We start from the raw sequence: 20,062 nt of genomic DNA, 5'->3' as shown, positions 1-20,062 counted from the left end.
AGTTAGCGTAATGGCTACGTCGCTGGATTCCCCCGTATTCGACCGTGGTTCGAGTACTGGACCCGGTGGCTTAAACTCACGCCGGGCGCATGTGCGTGCGTGCCCAAGATCCCAAGAGGAGAATGGAGGAGAAGGGATTGCGGCATGGCCATCCCCCCTGGGGGGTGATTTCTCGCTTTCTGTCTCTCTGTCTCTCTCTGTCTGGCGAGCACACACGCCCTATAGCAAAAATCTCTCAAAAAAAAAAAAAAAGGAAAATAAAGCTTGGATAATTTTATAAACTTACAATCTCAGAAAACCCCCTGCACATGTTTTTATGAACTGCTATATTCTCAAATATAGCAGTTCATAAAAACACAGAGAAAGTGATTTGAGTTGTAAGTCTGTTCAGTGAGTACATCTGCCTTAAATTTTGTTGCACATCCAAGCCGAATGTGTCATGTCTCATATTATTTAGGATGTGATGCAGCTAAGAGAGCACACGAAGACGGAGAACAGAATGCACTACCGCATCGTACATCCAACCGAATTCTAAACCTTCTGCAGCGTTACTCGAGAACCTAACAGAGACGGTCAATATTTCAACTTTTTATCCATGATGCTAAAATGAGGTAGGATAAATTAAATCATCTAAATGTTATCCTCCTTGTTTATTTTAGTGAACATATGATATTTGCACATTTTGAGGCATGCAATATGATTTTTTAGTACGAGAATGGGACACGTGATGATTTAATCAGAGTAATTAGAAGACCCAGTATCTCAACCATTTGTCATTATTTTGTGTTAGAAACGTTCAAAATCCTTTTTTTTCCTTTTTCACTCTGAGATATAAAGTAAGTTTTTGCTAACTATATCTTTATTTTTGTATTTTATAACACTAGAAATCATTCCACTAATCTATCAAAATACAGTAATATTAATATAGCAGACATTACCATCAATCAGTCACTCATGTTTTCATTAATTATGATAATGCTGGATCTTACCGAATAATCTTGAATCTGATTCAAACAATGTCAATCACAGTAATAATTACGAACAGGTTGTCTAATTACATAGCTCATTTTAATTCTAGCAGCCCCCCCCCAATCACTACAAATAATCTCCATATGCCATGTGCTTTTACATAACCCTCTTTAAATTTACATGTCATTTAGCTTCCTAAATTTATTTATTTATTTTTAGAGAGATTTTTGCTATGGGGCACATGTACTTGCCAGAGAGACAGAGAGAGGCAGAGACACAGAAAGTGAGAAATCACCCCCTCCAGGGGGGTGGTGCACACAGAACAATCCACAATCCCTTCTCCTCCACCTCCTCTGGGGATCTTGGTCATGCACGTACATGCACCTACTGTAAGTTTTAAGCTGCCAGGTCCAGGATTTGAACTGCAGTCAACTACAAAGGCATTCAGTGATGTAACCATGACAGATCTGCTGGTCCCAGCTTTCCTTTATTTTTGATGATTTCTTGACAGTGTTTCCTCTGGTTTCCTTCAGACACTTTTTATATTGTTCTAATCTTAATATTCCTTTTTTTATATTAATGAATGAGTTCCTAATCTGTCCATAGAAACCACTGTAAATGATAAAAATGATGGTGAAATAAACAGTTCCTAATATGACCAAGCATATAGATCTATGAAGAAAATTTACTTGTATGTTGGGACCAGCAGATGGCATAATGGTTACATCACTGGACTCCTACATGGCCGATCACTGTTCACATCTCGGAACCGGTGGCTTAAAACACACTGAGTATGTGTGCACACGTGCCCAAGCTCTTGAGAGAATGAAGGAGAAGGGATTGCAGCATGCCCATCTCCCTGAGGGGTGATTTCTTGCTCTCTCTCTCTCTCTCCCTCTCGTAAGTTCATGCACCCTATAGCAAAAATATCTCTAAAGAAAATTAAAATTTACGTACATGCATCTTAAATAGTTAACATGAACTCACTGTCACTTTTCTAGAGTGTCACTTTAAGATCCTATCCATAGATTTTAAGTTTCTGAAAGAGACTACTTCCTTCCTCTTTTCAATAATCCTATCTCTACTTTGCTAGGAAGAACATTTCCTTATATTTCTGTTCAACTTACTGACAAGTTGAGATGACATTTCAAAAAAATAAATTTTGCCAAACTTTTTCGATACTTGCCCATTCATTTGTCACATCCATATTTTGCAGACACAAATAATAGACTAATTAAGCACTTTAATATTTGACTGATAAACTGCAATTTAGAGTATTTTTAAATGTACACTGACAAATTATTTTAAACAGATTTCATGTGTATTTAAATTCTAATATACACATTCTCATAACATTGAGGTATAGAAGAATTCCCAGTATGAACTAATCAATTCCCAGAAGTCATTAACATGGCTATCAAGTGGCCAATTCATTTTATGTTATTTTAATATGTGAAATAAATAATAATTTAAATGACCTTAATTCTGAAGAAAATTCTCATTAACTTAAATGGGTTTATCAGATAGCACATTTTTGTACTATAATTTGAATATTTAGTGAAATAAATGGTCAGTTGATCAAACAACCTAACCTGATAAAACTTTACACTAGTCAAATCACATTTGTCTTAATCTTTCCGATAAATATAAAAAGCATTTTTTTCCGATTTAAAAGATTTGACAGTCCATGGCAAACAACTCCAGAACACATGGTCCAAAAGTTAATCAATTCAGACCCTATATCTATGATTTCATCTCAAAGTAACCTATTACATTTATAAATTGTGTAATGAGCAAGAAAAAGCTTTAGTATTCTGAGTGCAAAATCTGATTATGCAATCCCTTCATAAAATGCAAAAATATCAAAAAATTAGGATCTCAGACTTATTCAGAAATGAAATAGGTTTACTTAAAAATATTATATAAAGGAGGTGGCATGGTGGTTAAGGAGCTGACTCTCACATGGCTGATCACAGTTCGAGTCCCAGATGTGGCAGCTTGAAAATATGCTAGATGAATGTACGTGCATGTCAAAATCCTAGGAGAGTGGAGGAGAAGGGATTGTGAAATGGCCATCCCCGCTGGTGGGTGAATTCTCACTTTCCCTTTCACTGTCTCTCTCTTTCTCTTTGTGGTGAGTACATGCACTTTATGGGCAAAAAAAAAAAAGGTGTATTATACAAAGATAATTTTTTTGGCTGTTGCATTTTTTTTTTTTTTTGGAGAGGTTCTTGTTATATGGTATGTGTGCTCTCCAGAAAAACAGAGAGAGACAGAGAGACAGAAAGCATGAAATCACCCTCAGGGGGCGTGGCCACACCACAATCCCTTCTCGAGACTCCATTCTCCTCTCAGGATGTTGGGCATGCATGCGCACGTGCCTGGCATGAGTTTAAACCACCAGGTCTGGGACTCGAACTGCAGTCAACTACATCGGAGTCCAGCGACATAGCCATTACACCAACTGCTGGTACCCTGCTTTTGCTGGTTTTTTAAAAAATATGTGCTTCACAATATATTCCAATGGAAAAAACATTTTGGAACCAAAAGGCAATACTATTACATATAACTATGAATAATAACAATTTTGGTAAAAATTATAATAAAAATTTAAATAAAGCTTTTTGATTCTTAAAACTACCCTATGACATGAGTGCACAAGTATTTCATGCATACTTTGAAGATGGAGAATCAAGAATAAAGAGCTAGTAAGTAGGAAAGATTCTAAAATTTAATCCACAGGACAAGCAGAAAAGAGGAATTGAATTTCGTTCTAGAAAACTGTAAAGTTACATTACTCTGACAAAAATAATCTCACTAAATTGGGAAAAGAGGCATTGAGACTCTGAGGATGTCAATGTTTCATTCTTATCTGAGTGTTTCCCATCCCTAACAGAGAAGCTAGCAAAGATGGGCATCCAATAAATGTTTGTTAAATAATGAAAAATGAAGAAGTCAATACAAATTAAACCCTGGAAATATGTGGTCAATTAGGGGCCAATAAGGTGACACTAAAATGTTTAGCAACAAATAAAAAAGTATTACCTGGCTGTAGACAGCCAAATTATTTTCAGACCTGGTAAGTGAAATGACCTGTCAGTTCTCAAAAGAAGCTAAAGATTTCAAAATCATCTACTTCTTGTCTAAAGGTAGGACAAACAAACATTGTATAGAGAGGTTTTTGGGTTTTTAATTAGTCACCAAGAGTGTATCATGTTTCAAAACCCTCAAACTGTACCAGTCAGGTGAATGGCTAGGAACAGAATAATTAATGTCAGATTTGTCTCCAAAAAGGCAAGTGATCTAAACTTGTCTTTAATCAGACAACTTAGAAAATAAAAATATTTAGATAAAAAATATCCCACCATACCACCACCACTACAACCAAAGAACAAAAATCTGGTTTTCAAAGCACCTATGTACTAAGCTAAGCTGTGAAGTTTAGAGAAAGAAAGAAAATTCAGAGGCAGAAATTACTTGGACAGAAAGATACTCAAAGCCCAAATGAAAACAAGTAGCCATTGTAACGAGCTATATCTGAGCAAGTTTTAGAGAACAAGTCTGAGCCATGTACATAAGAGTGATAGCAGGGGAGAAGCCCATGTTGTCCCAGGCCCCACATCTGTACATCTACTCCAGACAGCCTATGCTGCACAGTAGGCCGGTGCTGCAGAGCATGGCTCATTCCCTCCCCCACATGCCTTGGAACTCTGAGGTGTGTTCAATGGGACTTGAAGAGGCCTGTCTTGCCCCAGACCCCATGCCACTGGGACATCTACCCCAATGACAGACCTGGTTGCATTGAGCAGCAGGGACACTGAGCTGCAGAGAGAAATTGTTTATTACCTGTTGATGACAACACGTACAGTATTCTAACTGGACTGACCTGAGATGTATTTCGTGTTGGGTAAATTCTCTCTACGAGCCAAACGATGTATAGCAACTAAATGTATAAAAAATAATAATAATTATTTTTAAACAGAATACTACTACTAAATGCTATTGTTCCATGATTTAGCTAATGTTCTGAGACTCAGTGTGCCAAATTGTATTTTCCAAATATATTTATGTATATGACTAGCTTGATTGAGGTTATGGCGCTATGTTTTGAGCGATTCAACAAAGAAACTTCTGATGGGCATGATTGGTCAGCTAAGAGCCCCCAAAAAGGCCTAAATTTATCCACTGACTAACAAAAACACTACACAACAAAAAAAAAAAATACAGTCTACATAAAAAACTGATATGTAGCAATTTTGTATGAATATTACCAAGAGGTTTATTCCATAGAAATTAGCATAGTGGATGATTCAGTTTTATTACTTCATAATTCTTTGGCTAAAATAATAAATAGAATAAATGAAATGTATGAATGAATGTAATGGCAAAAATGTGGCAGCAATACATCAGACTAATTTATATAAAATTTTTGTGCTAGTATACTGTTAACAGCACTTAAGAAAAGCATTGCTGAGCTATAAATAAAATTTGGAATAGAGAAAATAAAATGATTATAAGAATTAACAGACAGAAGTGTTTTGAAGTAGGTTCCAAGAGAAAAAAGTGTTCCAGCATATTTTCTTCTTTCTTTTTTCTTTTTTAGGTTTCTGCCATAGGGCTAGTGTGCTCTCCAGAAAAAGAGAGAGAGAGAAAGTGAGAAATCCTCATCCCCCAGGGGAATGGCCACATCTCTTCCCCTCCATTCCCTTCTGAGGATTTTGGGCAAGCACACACATGCACCTGACCTGATTGTCAAACCACCAGGTCCAAGACTTGAACTTCAGTCAGCCATGTGGGAATCCATCACCTTGACCTCCATGCCACCTCCTGGCCTCATATTTTCTTTTTAAACAACAAATATGGCACAAACTTACTAAATAAGTCTCCAACAACTACTCTTCTATTTTATCAATCCCAGGGAGATAAAAAGTTACAGAATTTTTCAAAAGGGAATCATTTAAATTTATGAATGGTAAATTCACAGGTTATTCAGTTCAGTGTCCAAACATGCTCTACCAAAAATCTTTTTAGATTCATGGTTGAGGGAACTATCTCAATGGAAAACTTAATAGTGATGTGGCTAATGATACTCTTTAAGCTCTTAAGAAAAAAGATGTCCACTCAAGACACTGAGTAAAATGTCTTACTCTTCTTCACAGTAAGCTAGTGTATGTGAAGTGTTTAGCAGTACACAGTCAATGCTAACACATTTACATTATTAAAATCATCACAGATGAATTTGAGGCAAAATCTTCAGCCTCAAATTATCTTATGGCATTTTGTTTTATTTTTTAATTTTTTTCTGTTTTTCTTTCTCTTGACAATGAAACTCTGTTACATCGTTTTCATTTGATCACTTGAACTCACTACTTTCACTTCTGACATCCTTGTCCAATAACATAGAAAGCATATTAAAATAACCTTGATAGAAAGGGCAAAAAAAAATCCATAAAGGGTTATGAACTGAGACAGTCATTCCTTCCTTAGGAATGAATTGTGTTCTAATGTCTTCTAAAACATATAGCTGTCTTATTAAGGATGATTAATAATTTAAAAATTAATGAATTATTCTTTGGTTGCCCTCTGAGTCTTCAGTTTTTAGTTTGGTTGTATTCACATTAGAGACTTTGCAAAGCAAATTCTTTTTTACCTAGAGGAAATGCTGAATATTAAACAATTCATATATAATAGGAAAATAATATTTTTACCAAAGGTGGTGGAAGGGATAGATAAAATACTGTTATAATCTGCTTTGGTCAATATATACTTGAGAATAATGATGTCTGAAAAGATATTTTACCATTTTGGTATACATTTTTGGCATTATTAAATTTTTTGGTTTATCAAGTGATATCTGATGATTTTTAGTAAGCTAAATATTCTGCTTACAAACTGGTCTTATTTAAAACCAAAATGAATGGTCTAATTTTCCCTGCAATATTCCTAGATTTGAGGAAGGACTGCTGTGCATTACTGCTAGGCTCCAAACTGAGTAAAAGCTTTCTTAGAAAGTGTTTTACCCTGTACATTTATCGGTTGATCTTGAAATTACTAAAGAAATGTAGAAAGACTTGATTTCATGCAAAGCCAAGCATGAACTTTGGAAGAAACACTTATTCTATAGGGAATGTTTATCTTTTATCTCCAAGTTTAAAATACATAAAAACCTAACAGTGTCTTTCTGAACAAAATGACTTTGCTTAAAAAAAAAAAATCCTTTAACAACATGCATGAAAATCTAAATTTGTAACTATATTTTATTTTGTTAGTTATTTTTACTTAGAGTCAATTTATTTTGTTCTAAATAAAATAATAGGGGCCGCCAGGTGCTGTGGTGGTTAAGAGCACTGGACTCCCACATAGTTGACTGCAGCTCAAGTCCTGGATCTGGCAGCTTGCTTTCTCACTTCTCTCTCTCTCTCTCTCCCTCTCTCTCTCTCTCTCCCCCCCTCACCCCGATCAAATTTAAATAAATAGAGTTAAGTAAAATAATTATTTAAAAAATAATACATAAAATAAAATAAAGTATGACATTTCTGGAATCTCTACTTCCCAATCTATCTAGATTAAGATTTTTATCATTTTAAATTACATATAACAATTTACATACTGGGGCCAGCCAGGTGGTGTAATGGTTAAGGCTGTTGGATCCCAGTAGCCAATTGTGCAGTTTGAGTCCTGACCCATGACTTGAAAAACACACCAGGTGCCTGCATGGGTGTGCCCAAATCCCTAGAGGAGAATGAGGAAGAGGGATTGAGGTGTGGTCATTCTCAGGAGATACTCTCTCACTTTCCCTCCTCTCTTTCTTTCTGCCAAATGCACATACCCCAAAGCAAAGTAAATAAATAAATAAACACATTTTAAAAATTGTGGGGTAAACCGGGGTACAGTGTGATTTTTCAGCTCAGGACACTCAGCATATCTATCATCTCAAACATTCATCTTCTCTTTGTACTGTGACTGTTCCAAGTTCTTTCTTCTAGCTATTTTGGAATCTGCATTAACTACCTTAGCAACTGTGGTTACACCACTGTACTTTAGTACCCAGAACTCATTCTCCTCATCTAACTGTAATTTGTATCAGCTAATCAAGTTCTCCCAACTCTCCTCACCGTTTCCAGCTTCTAGTATCCATTCTAGTAGATGTGTATCAATATGTATGAATATTAATGAATTTATTCTTTCTTCCTCTTCTGTTTCTAAAGAGCATAGTTACTAAAAGCTGAAGCTCCACTTGGAGCAGTAAATAAAACAGGTTTACATTTCATGACAACAAATCGTGCTAACATCTAAGTTCTTCATAAGACCATATTTCCTAAACAACTGTGAAGGCTAAGTTTTTATTTTTTTAATAAAAAATGAAGCATAAACAAAAATGTGAATTTATCATATATTCTTCAGTTGCAGTTTCAGACTCAGAAATGTATTTGTGCTATAAAGCTTCCAAATAAGTCAATGTGCTTCAAATATTAACAAATGACTGCCAGACATTATTTATTCTTTTATCCAATACATGTCTTTAACTGACTACTAAAATGACAGGAAAACATTTTATAAAAATCAAAGCTAGTCCTAAAATGAGGGGAAATATAAACACAATTTGTAGTTGTGTCAGCAGTCAGCCATGTTGGATCTGGCTGCCTTAAGCACCAGGCCATGGAGCCAGGCCAGTGAGAACTATTTCAGTGTGTTAGTATAAAAGATGCAGTTCCTATTTCAACTGTTTTCCTTACTAGGATTCTTTTTTTAAAACTATTTATTTCATTTTATTTATTATTGTTGCTTTTTATCTTATTTTGACCAGAGAGACACAGAGAAGGAGAGAAAGGGAAAGTGAGAAAGCAAGCCAACAGGTCTGGGACTCAAACTGTGGTCAGCTGTGTGGGAGTCCAATGCCTCAATCACTACACCACCTGCTGGCCCCTAGATATTCTTAATAATCTCTTCAGTCATCATTGGTTAAAATCGAAGTCTCAGAACTGCTTAGCTTTCGCACTCTTGTTGGATTATCCTCATATGTATGTACACTCAGTTTTAGTCTAATCCTCAGTGCACAGGACATGTGCACATTAGGGTGTCTCCTGCATTCATTCCGAGGACAGATGCAGCACATGAATCCCTGTTCTTTAATGGCAGTAGCTGCTGTTTCATTCCAGCTCTCACTCCCTCCTAGGATGTTCTTCATGTTTGTTGCAGCTCCATTATCCAATGATGCCAAAAACTGCTCTGATCCCTAATGCTAGAGAAAAAGCAGCCCTGCCTCCCAGAATAGGTAGATTTTTCTGTCCTTTAAAACAAAGTCTGTGTTTCCAGCAAAGGAAAAAAAAATTACTTGCAGAATGGAGAAGAGGGAAGGGAAAGCACAGTCAAGAAAAGGTCCATTTTGAAGACTAGATCCCCAAGCGACCCAAGCACTTACCTCTTCTACTTTTCTCTTAGTCTTTCAATGTAAATGTCACTCAACAGGATCAAAAAGATCACAGAGCTGTGGGACTACTACTGAGAAGCCTTTAAATTTTCCACATTCAGTAGGTATCTGCCATTTGAGAATAAACTATTGTAGACCAGTTCAAAATAATTGGATCACCATTTGATTTTCTATTTCTGAGGAGCTGAAAATTAGATATCGACTTTGATCATAATAGACAAATACAACTATTTAAAATACTAAGTGTAAGTATACACAGATCTATTTGGGATTCAGAATATATAAAGTAAGGTTCTAAAATAAATATTCAATTCCCAAATGGTCTCTTACCCCATAACTCTACTAGGCAAATATATTTTGATGTTAATAAATTATAGGCGATAGCACCAATGTACCAAATATTGTTGAAGTGTTTATAAAACAACTTTTAAAAGCATGTGAAAACATTTTACCCTGTACACATTGAATCAAGGTAGATTTAAGAAATGAACATCTGGGACCAGTAGGTGCATAGTGGTTAGGGCACTAAACTCTCATATGGCTAACTACAGTTTGAGCCGTGGATCTGGCAAGTTGAAAATCACACAGGGTGCATATGTGTGCTTGTCCAAAGTCCTGGGAGGAGAATAGAGAAGAAGGGTTTGCTGCGTGGCCATCCCCCCAGGCGGTGATTTCTCACTTTCTCTCTCACTGCCTCCCTCTGTCTCTCTCTTCACCACTGAGCACACACGCATATGGAAAAAAAAAATACCTTAAAAAAGGGGAAGAAAGAAAGAGAAAAAGAAAACAACATCTGAACAAGTACAATATTAATCCAAACCAAATTCTTTACTCTCGACTTTTCTATTTTCACCTCTCTGAATATTAGAGTGTTTATTATGGTTTAGAATAATTAAGTAGTACATCTTTACATTTAAATAGGAAACACTGAACTCAATAAACTGTATTTCAGTTACCCAATGATTTTTCTCAGTTTCTTTTTGAATCAAAATTAAATAGTTTAAAAGGTGAAAATGATTTTATTCCAATGCCTGTTACGTTTTAATTGGCAATTTTTGTCGGAGCACATTAAAGTGATACTGATACTGATCTAATGGCAATATTCATTTTTACTATTTTAGTCCTGTGCAGGATAGAGACAATTGATAAGATTTGTTAAAGTTTGAGGCAATACATTTTGAGATATTCTAAGTGTTTAACATAATGAAGTTTAGTTGCAAGATTCCTCATTCACAGTTACCTTTATGCCCAAATACATGCCTTTACAAATTTAGGAGGAATTCCCAATCCTCAGAACTTAATGTACAGCTTACCAGGTTATTGCTCTATGAGGGTCTACAGCATCTCAATTTCTTCAGTAAAAGAATATATACTCATGTTTAATGACTCTTATTACAGAAGCACTCCCTTATAATACTATATTCAGGAGACTGGAGGAAACACCTATGAAATAGACTACACACTTTTTAAAGAGTTTTTTGCCTTTCGGAGTGTATGTGCTCGCTGAAAAAAGAGAGATAGTGAGAGGGAAAGTGAGAAATCATCCCCCAGGGGTATGGCCATGCCATAGCCCCTTCTTCTCCCATGATCTTGGGTATGCACACACACACACTTGCCCAGTGTGATTTTCAGGCCACTGGGTCTGGGACTCAAACTGCGGTCAGCCATGTGACAGCCTAGCAATGTAACCAATTATACCATCCACTGGCCCTGACTACACATATTTTAATGAAAATCTATGCAGTATGTACAAGGGATGATTTGGCTTTTATCAGTACCAGATCTATAAAATAAAGAGTTCTTCCAAGTAAGATACTATGCTTCCTTTTCCAGTATTAAAGTTATTTTTATCATGGACATTTTTCAAATGAAAATGCTCATAAGCTGAAGAATAGCGGCTATGCTGTGTTAGTCTGTCTTCTATTTCTCTTGAGGAAACACAATAAAATAAACATGTCTGCCATTGGTAGCATGCTGTAGCTTGATCTATCCAGTAATGTCACAAACAGTCAACTCTGATAAAGTAACATCAAACAAAAAGACAACTTGTCCGGTGAAATGGGTGCTTAGTCCTGAGCTGAGGAAGTTTCTTCTAATTAGTGGTTTGGACCCTTCCATTTGCTGAATACAGTATCACCTAAGGTTTATATTCCTATAGAATAGTCTATGTTACCAGTATAGATAAGAACTGATTTGGTAAGACTCAATCTGCACACAGAGTTTATAGAATTATTTTGTAATCTCTATATAATAGAAATAAATCTAGGGTGTCAAAATAGATTACGGAGGTTGAATATGTTAGAGCATCTATTCACAAAATCAATGCACTTTTCTAATGGAGCATTCATTTTGCCAGATCCTGGATGCCTGCTCACATTTGTATAGTGGTTCATACATTTCAAAGACCTCACATGTCATGTAAGCTTCCTAAGTCAGTACAACTGCCCTATTTCCAGGAGATAAGGATGAGTGAGAAAGGAGAGATGCCTTTCTTGGAATTTCAATTTCTTACTTCCAATCCGTTCCCCCAATACATATTATATCATACTACCTGTGAAATTGTAAACTTGCTTAGTTTGTTGGGAGGAAATTTTTCTATATTTATTCCATGTAATATTTCTAATGTAACAACTGATTCCTTCATATCAGAAACTGGCTCTGGGAACATACACACAGATGCATACACACAGCCCAGATTTTACCAGCAGTTAACCAAAGCAAGTCTATTGTTCTAAACCAGAACAAGCTCTTCCTTAACAATACTATGTAATTCTGGATTTCTTTATTGTTACTCCATAGAAGGTAGATTGTCAGAGTAATCTTCCTAGCCACTTGAAATTGTATTTTAGTGCCTGAGTCCTAGTGTCTGAAAATGATAAAAGCACTGTTTTTGAGATTAGAGGCAAAAAAAGGTCAACTTCCTGAATTACTTTACTCCTTACAGGAGCCTGACTTTTGGCTTTTCTATTTTAGGCTGAGGTCTGGTGAAGCACAAACCACGTACTCCTAGGCAAGCTCCCGTGCATATAGGCAGTGTGAGTTACTGCTGACACAGTCATCACTCATGTTTTTTGAGTATTTCTTTCATACTTTTGCTGATGCCATTACGAAAAATAGTGCTGGCCCAGCTGTTAAGTCACTTAATAGTCTCTCTTCTTTATGTGGCTAACTTTTCTTAATATTTGGAAAGACGATATGAAGGGGCAATTTGTTTTCAGAGTTTCTTCTTACAGATTTTGTGAATTTAATATATGGGGGGGGGGGCATCCCGCAAACTAAAGAAAACCTAAAATGCAAAAGCTATCAAAGATCAGAAAGTATTTGTAATTGTTTAAATTTTAATACAAAAAGAGCAGAATAAGACCTGTTTTTCCTCAGTATTAGTTATCTAACTAGTCATGATAGAGAATATTCTTTTATTTCATAGTTTGAGAGAGAGCGTGAGCCTTTTGGATTGCTGTAATTGTAACACCATTAATTGATAATATTTAATTATTAATTCAGGACCTCTGATAAATAAGTTTATATCTTAGTCACTCAAAGGTTGTTTTACATTTGCAGTACATGGTCTGTATTCTAAGTGACAGTGTCTCCGATGTGTTATTTATACTCTATGTTCATTTGCAATACCTCTTATAAAATCATCTCCAGAAAACTTACACTTATAACTTGACTGATGAAATGATGAAGAAATGTAATTACTCAAAGACAAAATTCAACATAAGGACTTTGAAACTGAGGCTATATTGCCATGTGAAAGCCATCAAAAGCTGTCAGTTTTCACCCCATGTATAATTCTGTTGATTACTTTTTAATCTAAGATGTATTTTTCATAATGATGAATAGAAAGGCTTTTATCACAAGTAACTGAATGAACTGAAAAAAGGCTTACCTATAATGCATAATATGTCATTTGTAATAAGAACATATTTTAATATTGAAACATAATAAAATTATAAATCAGTAATAATCCATGGCATAATCAAAATTAAGTAAAGATTTCAAACAAAGTGGGTTGAAGGTCATCTAAAAGGCAAAAGACACTTTGAGAAAAGTTTCAATAACCTTAAACATTTCAATTTAAACTATTCATATTTGTTGAAGAATAATGCAAATATTATGGTTCAGTATTGGTTATTTTTCTTAAAAATGCTTTAAAAGCAGTTTCAATTAATTTAATGTCATAATAAAACACTTCAAGTAAGATTTTAAAAATTGCATCATACTAATATACATACCTAGATATACAAACCTAATAAGCTTCTCTCATATTTTTGCAAACGAACTATTTTGCTTTTTTAAAATATGGTTAAAACTATTGGGTGCTCAGAAAAGCCTTGATGTATTTTTGCATAGAAAAATACACTATGAGAGACCAGCAGTTAGTGTAATGGCTATGTCGCCGGACTCCCACGTAGTCAACCATGGTTTGAGTGCCGGACCCGGTGGCTTAAACTCACGCCAGGGGCATGTGCGTGCGTGCCCAGGATCCAGAGAGGAGAATGGAGGAAAAGGGATTGAGGCGTGGCAATCTCCCCTGGGGGGGTGATTTCTCACATTCTGTCTCTCTGTCTCTCTCTGTCTGTCTGGAGAGCGTACACGCCCCATAGCAAAAGCCTCTCAAAAAAAAAGAAAAAGAAAAAGTAAAATACGCTATGATATTTCTGATGACCCAACACATAAACATGATTAAAATATATGAATACAATTATCACTGTAACATTTTTTCTGTAAAAGAAGTTCACTTTTTTTTTTTTTTTTTTACTTCAGCAAGACTTGGGAATTTTTGGCAGACAAGCTATACTATGACTCAGATGCCTTCACTTCATCTTGGTTTACATGCTTTCAAAGCAGTTTGGAATGACTATAGTCTATCACTCCTTACTCATTATTGAAAACATCAACAGAATGCAATGTAAAAATATATGGAAGCAAACCATCTCTTGGAGGATAACTAGATTTTAAAAAATGTGATAATGTGGTACATACTGCCACTTGTGATAACATGGGTAAATCTGGAGGACATTATGTTAGGTGAAATAAAGTCAGACATAGAGTACAAATACTACATAATCCTACTTAAATGAGGAACATGAAATAAATGTATGGAAGTAGAGAGTAAAATGGTGATTTCTCAACTCTAGGGGAAGAAGGGTCTAAGGAGATATTAAACAAAGGTTACAACACTTCAATCATGCAAGATAAAGAAATCAAGATATACTATGCAACATAGTGCCTAAAGTCAATGTTGGGGTGTTATATCCTTAAAATAGTAGTAAGAGAGGCCAGCAGATGGCATAGTGGTTGTGTCGCTGGACTCCCACATGGCCCACCACGGTTTGAGTCCCTGACCCGGTGCTTGACAATCACACAAGGGGCGTGTGCATGTGTGCTGCCTGAAATCCCAGGATGAGAATGCAGGAGAAGAGACTGCAGTGTGGCCACCCCCCTGAGGGATGACTTCTCACTTTACCACTCACTGTCCTTCTCTTTCGCTCTAGAAAGCATATGCTCCCTAAGGCAAAAACCTCTAAAATATAATAATGAGAGTACAAAAAGACTTTTAGAAGTGAAGGACATGCTTATGCATAGATTGTGGGAATGGATATATACTTATCTCTGAACATGTAAAATGATATATATTAAATACATACAACTTTTTATGTCAATCATACCTTGATAAAGTGGCTTTAAAAAATTGGGACTAGCAGATGGCCTAAAGGTTATGTCACTGGACTCCCATGAGTTGACTGCAGTTCAAGTCCCAGTCCTGATGGCTTAAAACTCACGCCTGACAAGCGTGCGTCTGTGCCCAATATCCCAAGAGAATGGAGGAACAGTGATTGCAGTGTAGCCATCCCCCAAGGTGGGGGGTGGGGGGGAGTGGCATGTGATTTCTCACTTTCTATCTCTCTGCCTCTCCCTGTCTCTCTGGCAAGCACACACACCTTATGGCAAAAATCTCTCTCAAAAAAACAAACAAAAAATGTATATAATCTCCTATGCTATATCACATGTTTGCATTTCTGGAAGTTGATTAATGTTGGGATATTGTAATTTTACTTAATTTAATAGTACCATTTAAAATCAATTCAAAATTTTAATTTCAAAACAGCATATACCCTGGGTTCTATTTAATAATAGCATAGTCACTTATTCATTAATGAAAGATGATATAAAATGAAAAATTGATGCAAAAACACATATAAAATCATACCCTCCCTCTGCTTTTCCTCTGTGATGCCCCACAACATCACAGTTAAATGTACTACCAGTCCTACAGAGGTTCAAATGTACAGGTATAAGTATAGGTATAATGTGTGTAACTCTTTATAAATAAAGTTAATAACCTCTTCTTTGGTCACTTAATCCTAAAATACATATAGCTACAACAACAATACTTCAAATATTTTATCTAATTTTTGTGTTTCACCTCATGAATAAGACATCCTCATTTTTTTTTACAATATTGAGATATCCTGTATACTTAAAATGTTACTTCTTAATTACTATAGACCTTTCTAATTTAACAAATAATGTGTCTTAGTTATAAAAATACTATAATATATTTCCATTTAGATCATTTAAAACATTTTGAAATCAATATATAACTGGTCAGGCTCTATTTAGTTCCCAGTAAGATAACTCTTTTAGACACTAGCATCTAAATATATGATTACTTTTTCTTTGTGGAACAGGTGATTTTGTTTTCATTCATGAGATGGTATTTTCAGTCACCCATAAGCATAATACAAGACTAAGATAATGTCATATCAACTTTTTACTGGGAGTTCCCAATGATTAAAGAAAGGTGCATTTACCATATTCCAGCCAGGGTAGAGGTAGTCCGTACCAACAAATTCAAAGTAGTGAGCAAAACCTTCCTTCAGCCACACATCTTCCCACCACACAGGAGTCACAAGGTCACCAAACCACTGTAGTAAAAAATGAATGAGCATCAGATAAAGTCAGATCCATCCCAGAACTATTTTATCTAGGATTAAATGCATTAGCCTATGATAATTATATCTGGAATTCATTCCCCAACTGATTTTGTGATCTTAAAATGTGTTGTTCCAAGATTGTTTGGATTTATTTGACTACTTGGGTGATATTAGTTTTTTATATATGCATTTGGGGAAGAACAAAGAAAGATGATCAAAGAGCACACATACAAAAAAAAAATCTTTAACTGGGAGAAGGATAAATTCAGGAGGAAAAATATTAAAAAAGAAAAAACTAAGGACAATTGTTCAAGTATTTGGAGGTATGTTATGTAGAAGAGGAAAAGGCTTGTTTCTTGTGGCCCTTCAGGGATGAACTGGATTAATCGATGATAATCAGGATAGATGAATATCTGAGGAAAATGCAGAAAACTCAGTAACAGACTGAGATTACTGAAGATGGAAATATTACCTTGAGGTAGAGTGACTCATCAGAGGAGATAATGAAGAATATCACCCTCCTGTGGTAGAGGCAATTAAGGGAAGACATTTATTTAATGAAATAACTAAGAGTTTTTAAGATCCTCTACACCCAACTCTCCATGATTCTATGATAATGAGGAGTTGGGGGGGGGGAAACTCTCCAAAATTTGCTCTTTAAAAAAAGTGGTAATTTTTAATAAGCATTTTATTAGAGCATGATGTATTACTGTGAAACCTTTGCTTAGTTTAGGAAGATGTTAAAGAAATTCTTTTTCCATTAAAAAAATACATTATATGCCAGGGACTATCATAAAGACTTTGGATTAATAAGGAAACATTAGTTAATGTCCCTTCTCATACATTTTATTGTAGAAGCACGGGTGATGATGTGAGGTGAACTATAAAAAAATAAGCAAACAAGTGAACAACACAATTTCAGATAATAATAAAATGCTACAAGAATGGGGAGAAGCTGCTCCAGATTCTCTTTAAGCAGGTGACATTTGAGCTCAGACTTTAGTAAAAAGGTTTTGCCATGAGAACACCTTAGAACAGAGGATTCCAGGCCAATAAAAGTAACCCTTAGTATGAAGGTCCTACACAGGAATAAGCTGTTTAAGCAATGACAGGAAGCCCTGCATGGCCAAAGCATAGTAGACCAGGAGAAGGGAAGCATGAGAAAGTTCCAAAAGGCAGACATGTCAGATCGCAGACAGTGTAGGAACCACAGCAAAGACCTTGGCGACTGCTTCCATATTCACAATAAAGTATCATTTCCTCAAGAGGACCTCTAACTCAAACACTATAAAAGATAGCTCTGAATAACTCGATAACCACACAATAAATCTTTGATTTATAATTCTTTTTCAAAAATACGTTTCTCCTTTAAACTAAAAATCTGTCTTCAGAATGTGACAATGAATGGTGGAGTGGGAGGGTAACACAGACATTAACTTGATGGGCAGACACCGTGGCCTAGTGGATAAGAGAGTTAGATCCCACATGGCTGATCACATGGCTCAAATCCTGGCCCTTGGCGCTTGAAAAACATGCCTGACATGTGTGGAGGTGTGCCCACAACCTTGGAGATGGAGATAAAGAAATGGAAGAGGAGAGACTGCAGTGTGACTATGCCCCAGTAGGGGTTCCCTCTTCCTCTGTCTGTCTCTGGCAAGCACACACCCTCTGGCAAACCAAAAATACAAAAGAAAAAAGAAATTAATTTGGCAAAGATAGCAGAAATGACTGTGTTTCATTCTCTTCATAGTAAGTGGCCTACCACTACGAATCTATAATAAGAAAGCAATGTAGAGTATGTCACAAATAAAATCCAGTTCTCTGAATAATTACAATATTTTTAGTGTACTTTCATTTCAACAGAACTCTACATCTAATTTGTCATTTTTAGGAAATGTTCCTATGAAGAAGGAAACTCCTTGAAGTTGTATTTGTAGGTGGAAAGCTTTTTTCTTTTTTCTTTTTTTTTTTTTAAGCACTGAAGTGGAGCCCCAGTTATCTCTGCAGTGGATCCCATTAAATTTCTGAGGCAAACAACATGCGCCCAACCTGGCCATAATGAAATCATACAGGCTCACAGCAAGAATTAAGTGGGCATACAGCCTGTGCAAATTTATTATGAGGTCAGTATCCACTTATGAGCATTTAACAGTTCATCTTCTTTCATTGATAGCATTTTTTTTTTTTTTTTTTTTTTTTTTTTTTCTATAGGGGGTGTGAAATCACCAAAAAAAATTTTTTGCTATAGGGTGTGTGAACTCACCAGAAAGACAGAGAGAGTCAGAGAGACAGAAAGCAAGAAATCATTCCCCGGGGAGGTGACCACACCGCAATCTCTTCTCCTCCGTTCTTCTCTCAGGATCTTGGCATGCACCGGCAGGAGTTTAAGCCACCAGGTCCAGGACTCAAACCGTGGTCAACTACATAGGAGTCCAGCGACATAGCCATTACGCCAATTGCTGGTCCCTCATTGATAGCATTTTAACATTGCTCTTTCTTCAGCTTTTCTAGCTTTAATATTTTAGGTGTATAATATATTGAAGTTATACAGCATCACAACAAGATTTGGGGTATTTAAATTAAAAATTACCAATAGTTACTGGTAAGTAGGACAGATACTGCTTGCTATTAGCATGAGTATCTATTTTTGATGGTTTTCTTCTCACTAACATCAAAATTCAGATAAGCATTGTAAAAATCTTTCTAATACCTTCGACCCATTGTAAGAAAGTGCATGAAATCAAAATGAAATTAATTTTATCTTAACTTCCCTACAAAGTTGGCTCATTTACATATGAATTTCTAAACATGCCATGACATAAAATATCAATCATTTGAGAACCAAGAGTCTCTGGCCAAGTTAGTGAAAGACTTCCTAAGTGTCTGTGATGGGAAAAGGGGAATAACAAATTGATTTCAGCAAGAGTGAATTTTGACACGTACACAAAACTCAGCTGCATCTTGCAGCAATGCAATAAATCATTGCCCTCGCTGTACTTACCATACATACACACTAATAATCACCAGAAAATAGAGCAAGGTTGGTAAGGAGCAGTGACTAGCGAGGGCTTTCAGAGAGGCCGCCGGACAGCGGTGTCGTTGTGCTCCTCTACTAACCTGAATGACAGTTGCTTCCTCAATATGATCAGTGTGTTTGTTTCTGTTTGGGCTATCACTTGAGAAAAATGGCATATCTTCCAGAAAGAACTACACCGTGCTCCGTATGAAATTAAACTACACTGTGTTCCATAGGAAATTAAAATTTAATTGAGAGGATGATCATTTAGCTCCTAATCTAGATATCTGAAATCATTCTATGTTCTCAATAGTTTGCACATTATACTTACACCTGATCCTTTTTCTCATACCTGGTGACATATCTCATGAACAATGACCATGGTGACATCCAGCAAATAAGAAATAGATGAAACACTGGGATCCAGCAGTATTCTTTGTTCCACAAAAATACTTAGTCCCCAGTTCTCCATAGCAGCATACGGATGCTTAGGCACAGCTAAAAGATCTAGAAACAGAATAAAACAGTTCCAAAGACTTTAACAAAAATACTGGATTCTAAATCTATACCTTAAAAAAGTCCAGAAATCCTAATTACAAAGAATACTTGCTCTTTCTTAGAATTGTATGTGTGTGTGTGTGTGTGTGTGTGTGTGTAAATAAAACTACCTGTCATTTCCACATGACAGCAGAAATACAGGCC

At 35.9% G+C, this 20,062-nt stretch overlaps 1 protein-coding gene across 1 annotated transcript in view; it reads right to left on the bottom strand.

Annotated features, from left to right (window-relative positions):
* Positions 1 to 20,062, bottom strand: part of TRHDE (thyrotropin releasing hormone degrading enzyme) — a 427,616-nt gene that overhangs the window by 181,627 nt on the left and 225,927 nt on the right. Inside the window, exons 5-6 of the mRNA XM_006146207.2 lie at positions 19,713 to 19,867; positions 16,222 to 16,335 (exon numbers count right to left, since the gene is read on the bottom strand). Coding sequence (XP_006146269.1) covers positions 16,222 to 16,335; positions 19,713 to 19,867 — 269 coding nt within the window. The remainder of the gene's footprint in view (positions 1 to 16,221; positions 16,336 to 19,712; positions 19,868 to 20,062) is intronic.

This window comes from Tupaia chinensis, unplaced genomic scaffold (assembly GCF_000334495.1).
Source record: "Tupaia chinensis unplaced genomic scaffold, TupChi_1.0 Scaffold000168_1, whole genome shotgun sequence".
In the NCBI taxonomy this organism is placed as follows: Eukaryota; Metazoa; Chordata; class Mammalia; order Scandentia; family Tupaiidae; genus Tupaia; species Tupaia belangeri.
The sequence above is the reverse complement of the archived record's forward strand: the minus strand, read 5'-3'. Positions and strand labels throughout refer to the sequence as shown.